Source organism: Enhydra lutris, unplaced genomic scaffold (genome assembly GCF_002288905.1).
Source record: "Enhydra lutris kenyoni isolate GAN:26980312 unplaced genomic scaffold, ASM228890v2 scaffoldscaffold6, whole genome shotgun sequence".
NCBI lineage: Eukaryota > Metazoa > Chordata > Mammalia > Carnivora > Mustelidae > Enhydra > Enhydra lutris.
In genome coordinates this window covers 45,021,248-45,035,327 of record NW_019154090.1, presented here as the reverse complement: position 1 = coordinate 45,035,327, position 14,080 = coordinate 45,021,248, and the positions used below count along the sequence as shown (strand labels likewise).

At 40.7% G+C, this 14,080-nt stretch overlaps 1 protein-coding gene across 4 annotated transcripts in view; it reads left to right on the top strand.

Moving 5' to 3' along the window:
• LOC111141378 (Ral GTPase activating protein catalytic alpha subunit 2) overlaps positions 1–14,080 on the top strand; it is a 316,071-nt gene that overhangs the window by 79,837 nt on the left and 222,154 nt on the right. For all 4 annotated transcript variants that reach the window (XM_022493879.1, XM_022493878.1, XM_022493876.1 and 1 more), the window contains exons 9-10: positions 151–350; positions 8,419–8,646. In XM_022493879.1, the coding sequence (XP_022349587.1) occupies positions 151–350; positions 8,419–8,646 (428 nt within the window). The remainder of the gene's footprint in view (positions 1–150; positions 351–8,418; positions 8,647–14,080) is intronic.

Sequence of the window (14,080 nt, the reverse complement as noted above, 5' to 3'; positions counted from 1 at the left end):
GTCTACCAAAAGATGTCATTTTTAAGAATTTCTGGTACTTTAATTTTAGTTGCTGTTCATACAACCAAATGTGTATCTGCTTTGTTAAAAACTGAGCTGTTTGTGGGGGTTACACTCACTCACCTAATCCGGTATTCTTTTTTCTTTCAGACATCCCTCATTTGAGACCAAAGCCAGTGTACATTACTACAACTCGAGACAATGAAAACATTTACAGTACAAAAATTCCATACATGGCAGCTCGTGTTGTTTTTATTAAATGGATTGTAACTTTCTTTTTGGAAAAGAAGTATCTAACTACAGCCCAAAACACTAAAAATGGAGTTGATGTACTGCCCAAAATCATACAGGTATGCCATTCATCTTCTTACCTTTTACATAGATAAAAATATGCTAACACATAGCAAAGTAATTGACTCTTAGGGTTTTTGGTGCCTCAAGAATGGTGGTTCTAGGGATTGGGTTTATGGGTGGGCTCTCTCTCTATTGCTGAGGTGTCAGGGAGCTCTGAGGTAGCACTTGCTGTGCTCTGTTGACATTGCCATGACGAAGTGATCTTGGGGGCCAGGGAGATGTTCTGAGAAAATAGCTCCTGGACCGTCTGATTTTCCCTCCTTTGCTCAAGTACCAGTGACCTTAGAGCATAAGACCAGGGGCCTGTGTTGCCTTTGCCAATCCCCAGGACCAGGCAGGCCCTCATGAATCATTTAAGTGGGCTGTTGGAAGGACCCATGCAACTCCCAAGTGCCCTTTTGGGATCTCAGTGGGAGGAGTGGAAGAGCATCTCAGGATTTTGGGGTGCCATCATGGTATGCCTGGAAGAAAAGGCCGTCTCTCTCGAAGGCCTTCAGTGAAGACCTCTTTCTGTGTGGGGCCCATGGTGTACCTTCCCTCTCTTCTGGTCCTTGGTCACAGAGAAATGGGCTTTCCTAGCAGATTGAGTTACTTAGGGACTTTGTGCTGGGTAGAGCAGGACCACTTGGGGAGGTTTGAGAGCAGCTGCTTCATGGCAGGGGCCTGCTTTTATGCACAAAGCATGGTCCCCTTAGAGCAGGTTCGCTGATGCCCTGGAGTTCTAGAAGCGTGACTAGGCCTGAGCTGGAAGAGTGCACATATCTGAGTGGCAGGTAGCATCTTGGTGGAGGAGCACCAAACTGAGGTCCAGAGCATGTGTCCTCATTGATTAAGAACTGACTACAGAGCTGGAGAAATTTATTGTTGAGGACGTCTGAGGGGGCTACAATTCCAGTAAAGAGCAGCAAAATACTTACTGAAGATTTTAGAAGGAACCTTTGGGGCGCCTGGGTGGCTCGGTTGGTTAAGTGTCTGCCTGAGATCAAGCCCTGCGTTGGTGTCCCTGCTCCCTGCTCCCCACAAGGAGTCTGTTTCTCCCTCCCCCTCTCCCTCTGCCACTCCCCCTGCTTGTGCTCAATCTCTTGTTCTCTCTCTGGGTCAAATAAATTTTAAAAATCTTTATAAAAAATAAAAATAAAAGAAAGCTTTAAAAAACCTTAAATTCATTAGTTTAAAAATGTAATAGGAAAACTGTAAACAGTAATGATCAGTACTGAGAACAAAGTGATTTTCCAAAGGAATATCTCATAACGCTGAGGAAAAATTCAAAGAGATGGAAATCAGAAATGAATAAATAAAATCTGAGGTCAGGTCCAGACCTATCTTGCAGGTATCATGAGGAAAAAAGGAGAAAAGATCAAAAGTGATAATTGAACTAATGCAGAATTTACTTGAGCTGAAAAAAAGTCATGCCTTTGATTCACAAGGCCTTCTAGTCCCAGGGAGAATTAGCTGAACAGATGCTAACCTAAACATACATAAACCTCTTTGACTTTCAGGGATTAAGAAAAAATTACCAGAATTCCAGATAGAAACTACCAGTTCCTTCTAGAAAATGGGACAGAGTAGCATTGAACATTGAATCTAATATATAACCCGCAGAGCTGAAAAAACTCTCAGTCTGTCTTTCTCTCTCTCTTTCTTAGAACCCTGCTTCCTATCACATATGTAAGCAGATGTCAGATTGATTGACGTTCTAAATTGATTTAAGGTCTAAATATAAAAACAAAATGATAAAGAATTGAGGAGACAATCTAGAGGAATTGTATAAACTTGGGCATTGGTAGACTACCTGAGGTGGAGATCAGACCCACAAACCCTAGAAGAAATGAGGTGTCACTTTATTTTAAAAAAAAAGGGTTTGTTTATCAAAAGACAAAGTAAAACCACATACGGACAATAGGCTGTAAAAAGCATCTGTAACATCAGAGTTTTTCAAGGAGTTCGTGCCTCTGATATATAGAGAGTACATACAAATTGAGAAGAAGACAAGCAGTCCAATTGTAAAACAGACAAAAGGAGAGGAATGAGAAGTTCATGGAAGAGGAAATAAAAATGACCCTGGATTTCACTATGAGCCAGGGAACACTGTTAGTTCTGGACCATATTGAGAGACCTTTATTTATCCATCAAGTAGACAAAAACTAAAAATCAATCAGGTAGACAGAAGTTTGTATGAAATCGTATATAAGAAATGTAGTCACACTCTTTGATAAATTTTAGGTTGTATCTTGTGTGATTACTAAATCAATTCAAAACAGTCTGTTTAAAGGCTGTGACTGCTGCCTACCTGGTTTCAAAATTTCAGAAAACCATCAATGTATTTAGTGAGTAAGTTTCTCATTTTTGAAAAATACAGTTGGATGATGAAAAGTAGCAAGAATAGCAGATTAACCATGGATTCAAGGTTCTAGCATATTTTTTTTCCCTTAGCTGGAAAGGAGACTTCTCACACTTGTGAGTCATCTAGTTTTATTATCTAGCTTTCTTAGTGTCCATAAAGGTCTGACCTCCTGAATCAGTTTGGATGGTTGTCTCATCCTAACAGAAAAAGACTCCATAACTCAAACTGTCTTAAAAGATAAAAAAGAAATATTTCAATCTCATGAAGAAGCAGCTCATGGCACGACTGGCAGAGAATGTAGTTAATTCACACTGTCTCCATGATTCTCTCTAGTTTTCCCTACTCTGCCCTTTCCCTCTGGCAGATTTGTCTTCCACTCCCTGCTGACTGTAAGATGGCTGCCAGCAGCAGGGGCATGGCCTTCCTTGTTCATGTTCAGAGACAACCCAGATACTTCTGTAAAGCCCTTCCCATTTGTGTGAGTAGAACAACTTAGGTTACCTGTTTCTCCTAGAATAGTAACAAGGCACTGACTCACATACAGTTGGCTATGTGAATGGCCCAGAAGGGACATGACTGGCTTCCATGACAGAGCCCTTCCCTGGTACTGTGGATGGGGCCAGCTTCCCATGACCTGGGCTGCAGGGGAGGAGGCACACGGAGCACTGGGGTTCTATCAGGGATGGGGAATGGGTGCTGGCAGTCAACTATCCAGGTCCAGTGCTACCACACCCTGCAGAGAGCCGAACATAGAAATGGTCACTCCCATTGTACAGACTCTCAATAAGTCTCACAGTGAGTTGTTCTACTGGTTTTCTAGTGCCACTGTAGCAAATGACAAACTTTCAGTGGCTTGAAACAACACAAATTGATTATATTGCAGTTCTGGAGCTCAGAAGTTCAAAATCAGTCTCAGTATGGTAAAATCAGGATGTTGGCAGGTCTGTGTTCCTTCTGGAGGAACACATTCTGTAGTCAAATGCTCCGCCACTGAGCTATACCCCCTGGAGGAACACATTCTGGAGAATCCATTTTTTTGCCTTGTCCAGCTTCTAGAGCTGCCTGCATTCCCCGGCTTGTGGCCCTTCATTACATCACCTTTTATCCCTTTGTTTCCATCTTCACATTGCCTTCTGTTTCTGATCCTCCTGTCTCCTTATGGATCCTCATGATTACATTGGGACCACCCAGATAATTCAGGATAATCTCTCCCCCCTCACACCTTAATTTAATCATGCTTGCTAAATCCTATTTGCCAGGTAAGGTAAGGTACTCAAAGCTTCTGGGGATTAGGGTATGGACATCTTTGGGGGAGTCACTATTCAGCTGATGAGTTGCCTCCTGTATTCCCTTCTGTGCCTCACATCTCATCTCACATGTGTCTGCTGTGTTCCTCTCTTCATCTGCATTGCAAATGAGAAATGCAGCAATTTAAACCATTGAATATTAGATTTTGGAGACAGTTGCAGGAATAAAAGCACATATAATTTCATTTGTGTCCTAAAAGTTTTTGTTTGGAATTTCAAATTTAATCTAATTTTGCCTAGGTAAAGTAATATGACTCCATCAGTTGATCCAAAATCTCTTTTCACAGAATATACTGCTGTTGTAAAAGCCCTTTAAAACAGTATTTTAAGTGCTGTTTCCAAATGGAGTTTACACTTTTGCCCTTATCACTGTATTAAATATCATGTTTGAGAGCTTTTTTTGTGTGTTTTTTTGCAAAGTGGATTTGCTTCTGGATCTAACACTAATGCCTTTAACAGTATTTTTTCACCAGGACGGAGAGGAATTAGTGTATCTTCTAGACTAAGTTTTCTTACCACTTGAAGAATCTGGTAGAACAAATATCCATGGGAGAACGAAAAGACAGTAGCTCTTACACCCCGTATACTATGTTGACAACAACAGCATAAGCCTGACCAAAGCTGTACATCTTGGTGCATCATTTTAGCTGAAAATGTGTTCAGCGAAGTATGATTTAGTCCTTAGTAATTCATATTTGTATGAGATAAAAGTACTTCAACATACATTAGAGAAAACAAAGTGTTGATGTTAAAATTTAAGTAGTTGCCATTTTTTACCTGTTCTGTAAACACATTAATTGACATTAAAACCCATAAAAGCCCATTTGGGAATGGAAAAGAAAGTTTGAGGTGGTATCAGCTTTTTTGAATGATACCGTATTTATTTGTATGATAACCCTTAGTTACACTTTGACTGAGTCTGAATGTGCCCTTTAATAATGATCCATGGGCTGTGGGTTTCCTGAAATTGTATTTCATGGGGTGAACAGTTAGAAAAAGTGAATCCCACAAATTGACAACCCTAGAGGAGTTTATATGTTACACAAATACATTTGTTTTTTGACTGCCACTCCAGTACTTTCTGTGTCTAGAGCTCTACCCAGGCGGTGCAGGCTGCCCCCAGCTGTGTTGGAGAATCATGACAGGGTCATTCAATGGCCTCAGGCATCCCCACCAGAATGGTGTTTGCATCCTCTCATTTCCCACCTAGTTTGTGGTGCCCCCTTTAGCTTGACCCTGACAGTGGACAGGTCTTAGTATGAGCTGTCAGTGAGAAGAAACCAGATGTTGGGGAGGGTTGATGGGAAGGGTTAAGTGTCAGCTTGTATCATGCAATTTCCTGCACCCTGGCAGTGCAGGCCTGGGCCAAGCTGGTATGTCTCTTTCACCGACCAAGGCTTCCTCATGTGCCCAAGAAGTGAAAACCAATTTTTGAGTTTGCCACCAGAATCACCTAATACTAAATAATAGTTGAAAATTACAGCTTGATTGTAGTGGGTGGAAATGGACCTTTCTCTGTGCTTAATTCTTACATATGCTTTTACTGTTCATTTTCATGAAAGAGAAAGATATGAGGAAATTTGGATTATCAGTTTGTTTTCACTCATCACTCACTATAGACATAAACACCTGTCAAAACATACAGCTGTTTTTGGAAAGTAGCCTTTTACAAAGGGAGTAGGGACTAAGGCTAAGGAAAGCATTGTTCTATCAAGAGAAGTTGTTTTCCATTTATGGCATGATGGGAAATCCGTCTCATGTGATCTATTTGGATAACAGAGCTCACTTTTAATTTTTTTAAACTTACTTTTATTTTTATTTTTTTATTTTTTTTATTTTTTATTTTTTTATTTTTTTTTACTTTGATTTTTAAATTGAAGTATAGTTGACACACAATGTTGTAGTAGTCTCAGATATACAACATAGGATTTGACAAGTCTGTATGTTATGCTGTGCTCACTGTACTGGACCATCAACCATATTCCCTATGCTGTGCCTTTCATCCTGCAACTTATTAATTTCGTAACTGGAAGCCTGTTATCTCCCACTGTGCTTCACACATTTTGCCTGTCCACCCACTGCCTCCTCTTTGGCAACCACCAGTTTGTTCTCTGTATTTATGGGTCTGTTTTTGTTTTTCTGTATGTTCAGAGCACTTTTTAAAAGAATTTGGTGCCTTTAAATATATTTCTTTATTTACATTATTTTAGCTACCTAATTGCCATGTTACCCAATTAGTTATCTAATGACTTCAAAACTTGGTGGTTTAAAACAACAACCCTTGGGCGCCTGGGTGGCTCAGTGGGTTAAAGCCTCTGCCTTCGGCTCAGGTCATGATCCCAGGGTCCTAGGATCGAGCCCTGCATCGGGCTCTCTGCTCCACAGAGAGCCTGCTTCCTCCTCTCTCTCTGCCTGCCTCTTTGCCTACTTGTGATCTCTGTCTGTCAAATAAATAAATAAAATCTTTAAAAAAAAAACAAAAACCCTTTTGTCATATTTCATATACCTTTTGGGTAAAAAATTTGGGCAGGATCCTGTGGGGCAATTCTTGTGCTTAATAGGGCATTAACTGAGGTCAGTGGGTGGTGGCCTTCAGCTGGCAGCTGGTTAGTCTAGAGGGTTCGGGATGGCTGTATGCACATGCCTGTTACTTTGATGGGTGTAGTTGGAAGGTGAGGCTTAGCTGGGCCTCACACTTCCATGCAGTCTCTGTAACAGGGTTGTTGGACTTCTTTCCTGGCCAGTCAGAGCTCCGATAGCAAATGTTCCAAGAGATAGGAAGTGGTAACTATCAGTCTTTTGTACCTGGGCCTGAAACTGGCACAGATCTCTTCCACCCTATTCCACTGGTTAACATAGTCACAGAGCCCTTGTGAATCAAAGGGAAGGGGGAGTCATAGAATTTGTGATCATTTTTTTAAATTTGCTGCATATGTACCTTTTTTTTTTTTTGGCCTGTGGGGAAAATGGAAGTTATTGATCCAAGACTCACAGGTTATTGAGCCATAAAAGAGACATTAGACTTAATCCAACCTTCATACTTCACAGATTAAAAAATATATATATATGTAAATACACTTATGCATATGTATCAGTTACTATATAGATACACATATATGTATCAGAAAAAATGAGTAAAATTTTATTTTTCTGCAGAAGATAGTTGACACATCAAAAGGATGAAATTTTTTTAAAAATTTCTATAAGACAGCTCATCTCACAGTATCACAGTACCTTTGATAAGTGACACAGACTTAATAGCTAAGGCATGAAGAGAAAAATTATTATTATTTTTTATTTTTTTAAAGATTTTTATTTATTTATTTGACAGAGAGAGATCACAAGCAGGCAGAGAGGCAGGCAGAGAGAGAGGAAGGGAAGCAAGTTCCCTGCTGAGCAGAGAGCCCGATGCGGGGCTCGATCCCAGGACCCTGGGATCATGACCCGAGCTGAAGGCAGAGGCTCAACCCACTGAGCCACCCAGGCGCCCCGAAGAGAAAAATTATTATAAACGTAATCATCCATTAATTTTCCCTAGAGATTGCTATTTGGATATCTGCTTTCAAACTGTCCTTGGTAATTACTGAAATAACTATTTTGTATTATTCATATCTTATCATTTGTTGTAAAAAATATTCACAGTAGGTAGAATTTTAGTGATATTTGAGTTATACATTTTTGACACTTAAAAAATAATAGTGAAATTTATAAAAATGAAACAAAATGATACATGTATTGTATTTGGAGGAAACCTTTAATTCTATGGGGAGATGAGAGCAGAAATCCACCTTAAATATGTGAGCATGAATTATTTTATTTCTTTGTGCTCTTAAAACCTTCTAAAATTTTAAAATTTTGTAAATATATCAGTTAAGTTCAATCTGAGATTCTGAATATGAAATTCAGATCAAGATTCTTCTCATAAAATACCCTCCAAAGATTTTGACACTCCTCCGTCAAGTGTCACTTAGACTCATGAATCAAATGATGCTTTCCAATATTGTGGCTCAAAAAAAATCTACTGAACTTTCAAATCTCTGTGACCATAGAGTGAGTGCTGAATTTAGAAACCAAAGGTGATCATAGTATAAATTCACTGACACAATTTTTTCTATGATTTTGCAAATATAAGTTAAAGTATTTTGGTTGAGAAAATTTCACAGCCTCCCTCCCTGCAATAATCTAGTGTTTTTCCTGTTAAAATAACTGAGTTGGGGAGAGGTTAGCTGGTGAATTGGGAAATTGGTGAGTATGGGTCCTGGAGCCTGTTGTGCTTTGAGCAGTGCTGGTGTCTAGCTTGCCTTCAAGTTGATGGTAACCAGAGTCCTTTAAAATTAAACAAGTCTTCAGTTTCACCGGGTGTTCTTGAATGTCAAAGAGGCCCACTCAGAGGTGGTAATGGCTTTCTTCCAGACTGTTGGTGGTGGTGTGGGGCAAGAGAGGGTGCCGGAGCTGGATGGTGGCTGTCCCACAGAGCAAGACAAAAACCATTCCAACAGCAGCACCTTGTCGGACCGAAGACTAAGCAGCTCCAGCCTTTGTAGCATTGAAGAAGAGCACCGAACTGTGTATGAAATGGTGCAGCGGATTCTCTTGTCAACTCGAGGTTATGTCAACTTTGTGAACGAAGTCTTTCGTCAGGTTAGTGTGTGTGTGTGTGTGTGTGTTGTGAGTTCATGAAATTGAAGAGGGTTTTGTTCTTTTTTTCTTTATGTTCAGTTAGCCACTATATATTACATCATTAGTTTTTGATGTAGTGTTCAGTAATTCATTAGGTATAATACCCAGTGCTCATCACAACACGTGCCCTCCTTAATACTCATCGCCCTGTTACTCCCTTTCCCCAAACCCCTTCCCTCTAAAACCATCAATTTTGTTCTTGTTCTTTTGCTCACAGTACTTGCAAGAAATACTGTTGATGAGTTGGGCTACATTACAGGACTGAATCATGATTCCTCTAATCCTGCTTTTAATTTGTCATGTGGAGTGTTGCAATTTTGTGTATGATTCTTTAAGATTTTGTTTTGATAAAATTCCCACATATAGAGGGTAAATTCTATATATGAGCAAATAATCCCCAAAATACCCTCTTGTGTCCATAAGAAACTGGAAACCCAGAGGTAGGTGGGAAAAAAGCCCTTCCTGGATACTCATCAACAATTGAACATGGCAAAGCGGAGCCCCAGGCTGGTGTTGTCCCGAAGGCCCAAGGGAGCTCTAGAGAGGCTCTGCAGATGGTTGTACTTTCTCTGCAAACACACATGGCATGCATATATGATAGAAGTATTTATGACATAAGAGGAAAAAGAACAAGGGGAAAGCAAGGGCTGACACTGATACAGCACCCTGATGGGACACTGTGGTGAGTGGGGAAGTGCAAACAAGAAAGTGGGTGCAAGTGAGGAAGAAGATTGCAGAGATAGATCAGAGACTGTACAACACTTAGCAGCCCTGAGCAACAGCTGGGGCTGGCTTCACCCCCAGGGGACATTGGGCATTGTCTGGAGACACTTTTGGTTGTCACAACTGGGGAGATGGCAGTGCTACTGGCATCTAGTGAGTAGTACCCAGTGATTATCCTACAGACACAGGACAGGGGCTCCACTGTGCCATGACAGAGAACATCAGGCCCCAAATGTCAGTAGTGCTGCTGTGGAGAAACTCTGACAGAGGAAGCAGAACCTGCGGTGCAGCAAAGACAGCAGCTCTGTGGTGTGGAGTGGAGCCACTGGTCACCTCATCTTGGTTCTGGTGCCCAGGGGGACAGAGCCTGGCTCCTTTGTGGGCGTGTGCATGTAATGGGGAATAGCTGTCGAGTCTGGGCACCCACACAGAGGGTGAGGCCCCTGAATGGCAGGGAGCCGTGGTTGCTGGGGAGAAGGGGAGGAGCCCTGTCCATAGGAAGGGTGCACGGGCACCATGAAGAGTTTTTTGTGGAGGGGGAAGACTTCTAGATACTGATTAACCCTTTCACTTCTGAGACTGTCATTAAGGAAAAATCAACCAAGAATGAAAGTCCCAGTGTAATCCATAGCAATCTGGAGGTTTTACCATATTTTGTATTTTATTGAATAAAAATGTTTGACTTAAGAAAATATTAGTTTGGGGTACCTGGGTGGCTCAGTGGGTTAAGCCTCTGCCTTCGGCTCAGGTCATGATCTCAGGGTCCTGGGATCAAGCCCTGCATCAGGCTCTCTGCTCAGCAAGGAGACTGCTTCCCCCTCTCTCTCTGCCTGCCTCTCTGCCTACTTCTGATCTCTCTGTCAAATAAATAAATAAAAATCTCTAAGAAAAAAAAATTTAGTTTAAGCTTCAGTGAAAATTCCCTCATAAAATATTTTTCTGCTTCTAGGCCTCAGCACTACCTTGGTTCTTCTTACTCCCTGTGTCTTCTCTGTCTTATTTCTTGGGCCCTTTTTTATTTGACCCCAGATTCCGAGAGTTGACCAAGTTTTGGGCTTGAGCCTCTTCTTCTGTAACACCACACTTGCCTGCTTAGGGCCTTCATCTATTTGTGTAGAGCCAGCAGCCATGTGGCATGAGACTCCCAGTCAAGCCTTTTGTCTGGACCTTGCTTCTTGTTTCCACACTTGCCTTTTGAAATGCCAACTGGTGATCTTGTCTGACATTCTAGTGGTGTCTTACTGATAATGAAGCCAGAGCTTAGCTTATTTTCTTTCCTAACAACAGCTTCTAACAACCACTTCTTTAACAGGACTTGTGTTCTTGTGTGCTTGTTAATTTTAGCCTTCCTGTTATCCTTGTCTCCTGCTCCTCCTTTGAGCCATCACTGAGCAAGATATGCAGGGGACTTTCTCACTCCTGCTCCTTCCTTTTCCTTTGACCATGGTTAGCAGCATGCTCCCTGGAGCCCCACATCTGCTGTCATCGCTTTCTAACCTGCACTGTTTATGTTATGCTGCCAAAACATTCTTTTATCATAATCATGATTTAAAAATCTACCCTATTCTCCCCATTAATGTTGCCCTGTTGTGTTCCTGTTGTACGCACTGGAAGGTACTTGGTAACCATTTAATTTGAGTTGAAATCATCAAGGTCCTAGAGGGCATATAATTGAGAATAGAGGTCATATATTTTATAAAGAACCAGATAATGATATTTCAGGCTTTGTTGATCACGTGGGCTCTGTTGCAGCTCTTCAGCTCTGCTTTCATAATGAGAAAGGAGCTCTGGATAGCACATAACAAAAAAACTTGGCTGTGTTCCCAAAGAACTTTATGGAAGTCACTTGGCAGGCTGGATTCAGATGACAGGCCAGAGTTTGCAGACCCTGATCTGTAGCAGCGTTTTAAGCTCTTGGATTCCAGTGCTTACTATAAGACTAGATATGATTGACAAAGCTTATAAATTTTGCACCCGAGATACATGCTAATGTGGTTTTACTTTCATTGTATAAATTGCTAATTTATCATACGGACAGTTTTGTCTGCATCCATTATTGGCAAGAATGTGCTCTAAATTCTGTGTTCTACTTAGTCCTAACTCCAGTCTAAATTCAGTACTGAAGTAGCTTGGGCCACAGACGTTAACTGCAGACTACGTACTACCAAACTTCTGAGACATCTTTGTGCTGTGAAGCAAAAAACATTTTATGCGAAGTAGAGATACTTGAAGGGGCATGGGTTTTAACATTGTATTCTATTGCCCTCTTGTGGTCAGTGATGAATTTTTCTTTCTGGATGGCATAATGTAATTTCTTTCCAATTTTAAAGTATTCAGAGACTATTTAATATTTTAGGCCTAAAGGCCATTAAAGTTTAAAATGTACATTCAGGAAGCACATGTTCTCCGTGGGGAGGTAAAATTGTGTGTATGCACCAGAGAACAGTGCATGATGGCAGAGGATCAGATGTCGACTGTGTGAACATGAAAATAAATGCTGACGAGGGACCCTGGGGCAAAGAGGCTCGTGGCAGGGGCTAATTGTGCAAGTCTTCTAGGACTGCATGGTTTAGTGGGTTGCAGGCAATGGAAATAGATGGTAGCTGAAGGGAGACAAAGTTCAGTGGCGCTCAGGGCAGCCTCAGTTTACTGCTGCCCCCCAGCAGGCAGGCTAGCAGTGAGTGGTAGAGGCTTCAGGTGGCCGGTTCTGGTCTTGGGGTCACTCTGCTGCAAACTTGTCTTCTTGCCAGTATTTTTTGGACTACTTTTTGTAACCATTTGTAGGTCATGAAATCAACTTATCAAAAACCAGTATTTTGAGGTGCATGGGTGACTCCGGTGGTTAAGCATCTGCCTTCGGCTCACGTTGTGATCCCAGGTTCTGGGATCGAGCCCCATGTTGGGCTCTCTGCTCAGCAAGGAGTCTGCTTCTCCCTCACCCTCTCCCCTTGCTTGTGCTCTCTCAAATGAATAAATAAATAAAATCTTTTTTTTTTTTAAAGGGCCAGTAATTTTTTTTAAATAATGAAATAGAATAAAATAGACTAAAACATTTCAGAGTGCACTGCATGTTCTAAGGATTAGTATTTCTTTGTGAAACTTTTAAAACAACATCTATTTATGTATATACTGTATATAAATGCATATATGCTTCTCTAACATGTCTTCCTTAGTTCTGAATCTGAAAAGTTCCAAGCACTGCTGAACAGGTTATTTGTTCTGTTTATTGTTGGTTTTGTTTTAAAGAATATTTTATTTTTAAAAAAGTAAATGTTCATTAGATAAACAGTCTTAAGCAAATCACTCAAATCACTCAAAATACTACCATTAAGCAAGCAGTGTTCATGTTAAAAGAGTATCATTCCAGGTATTTCTATACGTTTATATTTGCCTGCTGGCCTGGCTAGCTAGATAAGCAGATAAGAGCCTGGCGGTGAGGAGGTGGGTAAGGCAGGATATAAACAGAGAGCAGCCTAGCAGACAGACGGGAAGGCTTACAGATGAGCTGATACATAAACAAACTGGCAGGCAGGTATAGAAGATCAGACAGGTGATGTAGATGGGCCAGCTGGCAGAGGTGGAAGTGAGCAGGGAGGTGTAAGATGGACAGGTACGTAGGTGCAGACAGAGAATTTGGCAGGCAGTTAAAGATGGACAGGCAGCCAGCCAGCCATGGACGGGTGAAGGTAAAACCAGATAGAGGTTGACTGAGGTGAAGGCAGAGGCAAGGCGAGGGTATGTGAAAGTGCCGGAGTAGGGGTGAGGGACTGACAGACCACTTTATGACAATGGAATCTTTAATTCTTAATAATTTTTTCATGCATTTTTAATGAAGAGGTCTGAGTTTCATTTTATTTGAGTTTAAAAGAAAATAAAGAGAAACAGAGTTGTAGAAATTCAAATAAACATTCCTTTACCACAAGAAATATTAATTACTAAAATATTTCTCTATAATGAGAAAATTACAGTCACATTAAGGTGGTGGAATCAGTTTTTGTCCCCATGGTATAATTTTAGGTAGCACTTATTTGATTTCTTAAGAAATCGGAAGAAATTATCAATCTTGTATTTCCTTCAGCCTCCTCTCCCCATCCACTTATTTCATTATGTTATAAATTGATAGCCTAAATTTGCCATTATTTGTAGTCAGTTTGGAATCCTAATGTGCAGAGTTGTTTAGTCTTGGTTCTGAATTTAGGTAGACTCTTTCCTTTTGGTGTCCTCAGTCCTAACATGCTTGCTTTGATTCACTTCTTGGATGGCCTCGTTTTGTCATCAAGTGGGTGTTTTCAAGAAGATGTCTTGAGGCTCTAGTCCCTGAGTCCTTTTATGATGAGGAATGTTTTCCTTTTGCCTTTCCACATGAACAGCAGTTTAGGTGGGTATAATAATTTCAGGTCACCCTTTCTTCCAATTAGGAATTTGTAAGTCAAAACTTTTCTAAAGTTTTCAGTATGAATACCTTCAACATATTTAAAGTAATAGAAGACAAGCTTGGAAATGTTTCCAGGAAACAAGAAATTGTAACAAATGACTAAGCAGATTTGAATAATAAGAAAATAGAACTTTAGAAATGAAAAAATGTAATAATTGAAATAGTAAAGGAAAACCTCAGTGAGTGAGTTTAATAGCAGGTTAGGTACAGCTGAGGACAGAATAAACAGAATGACAG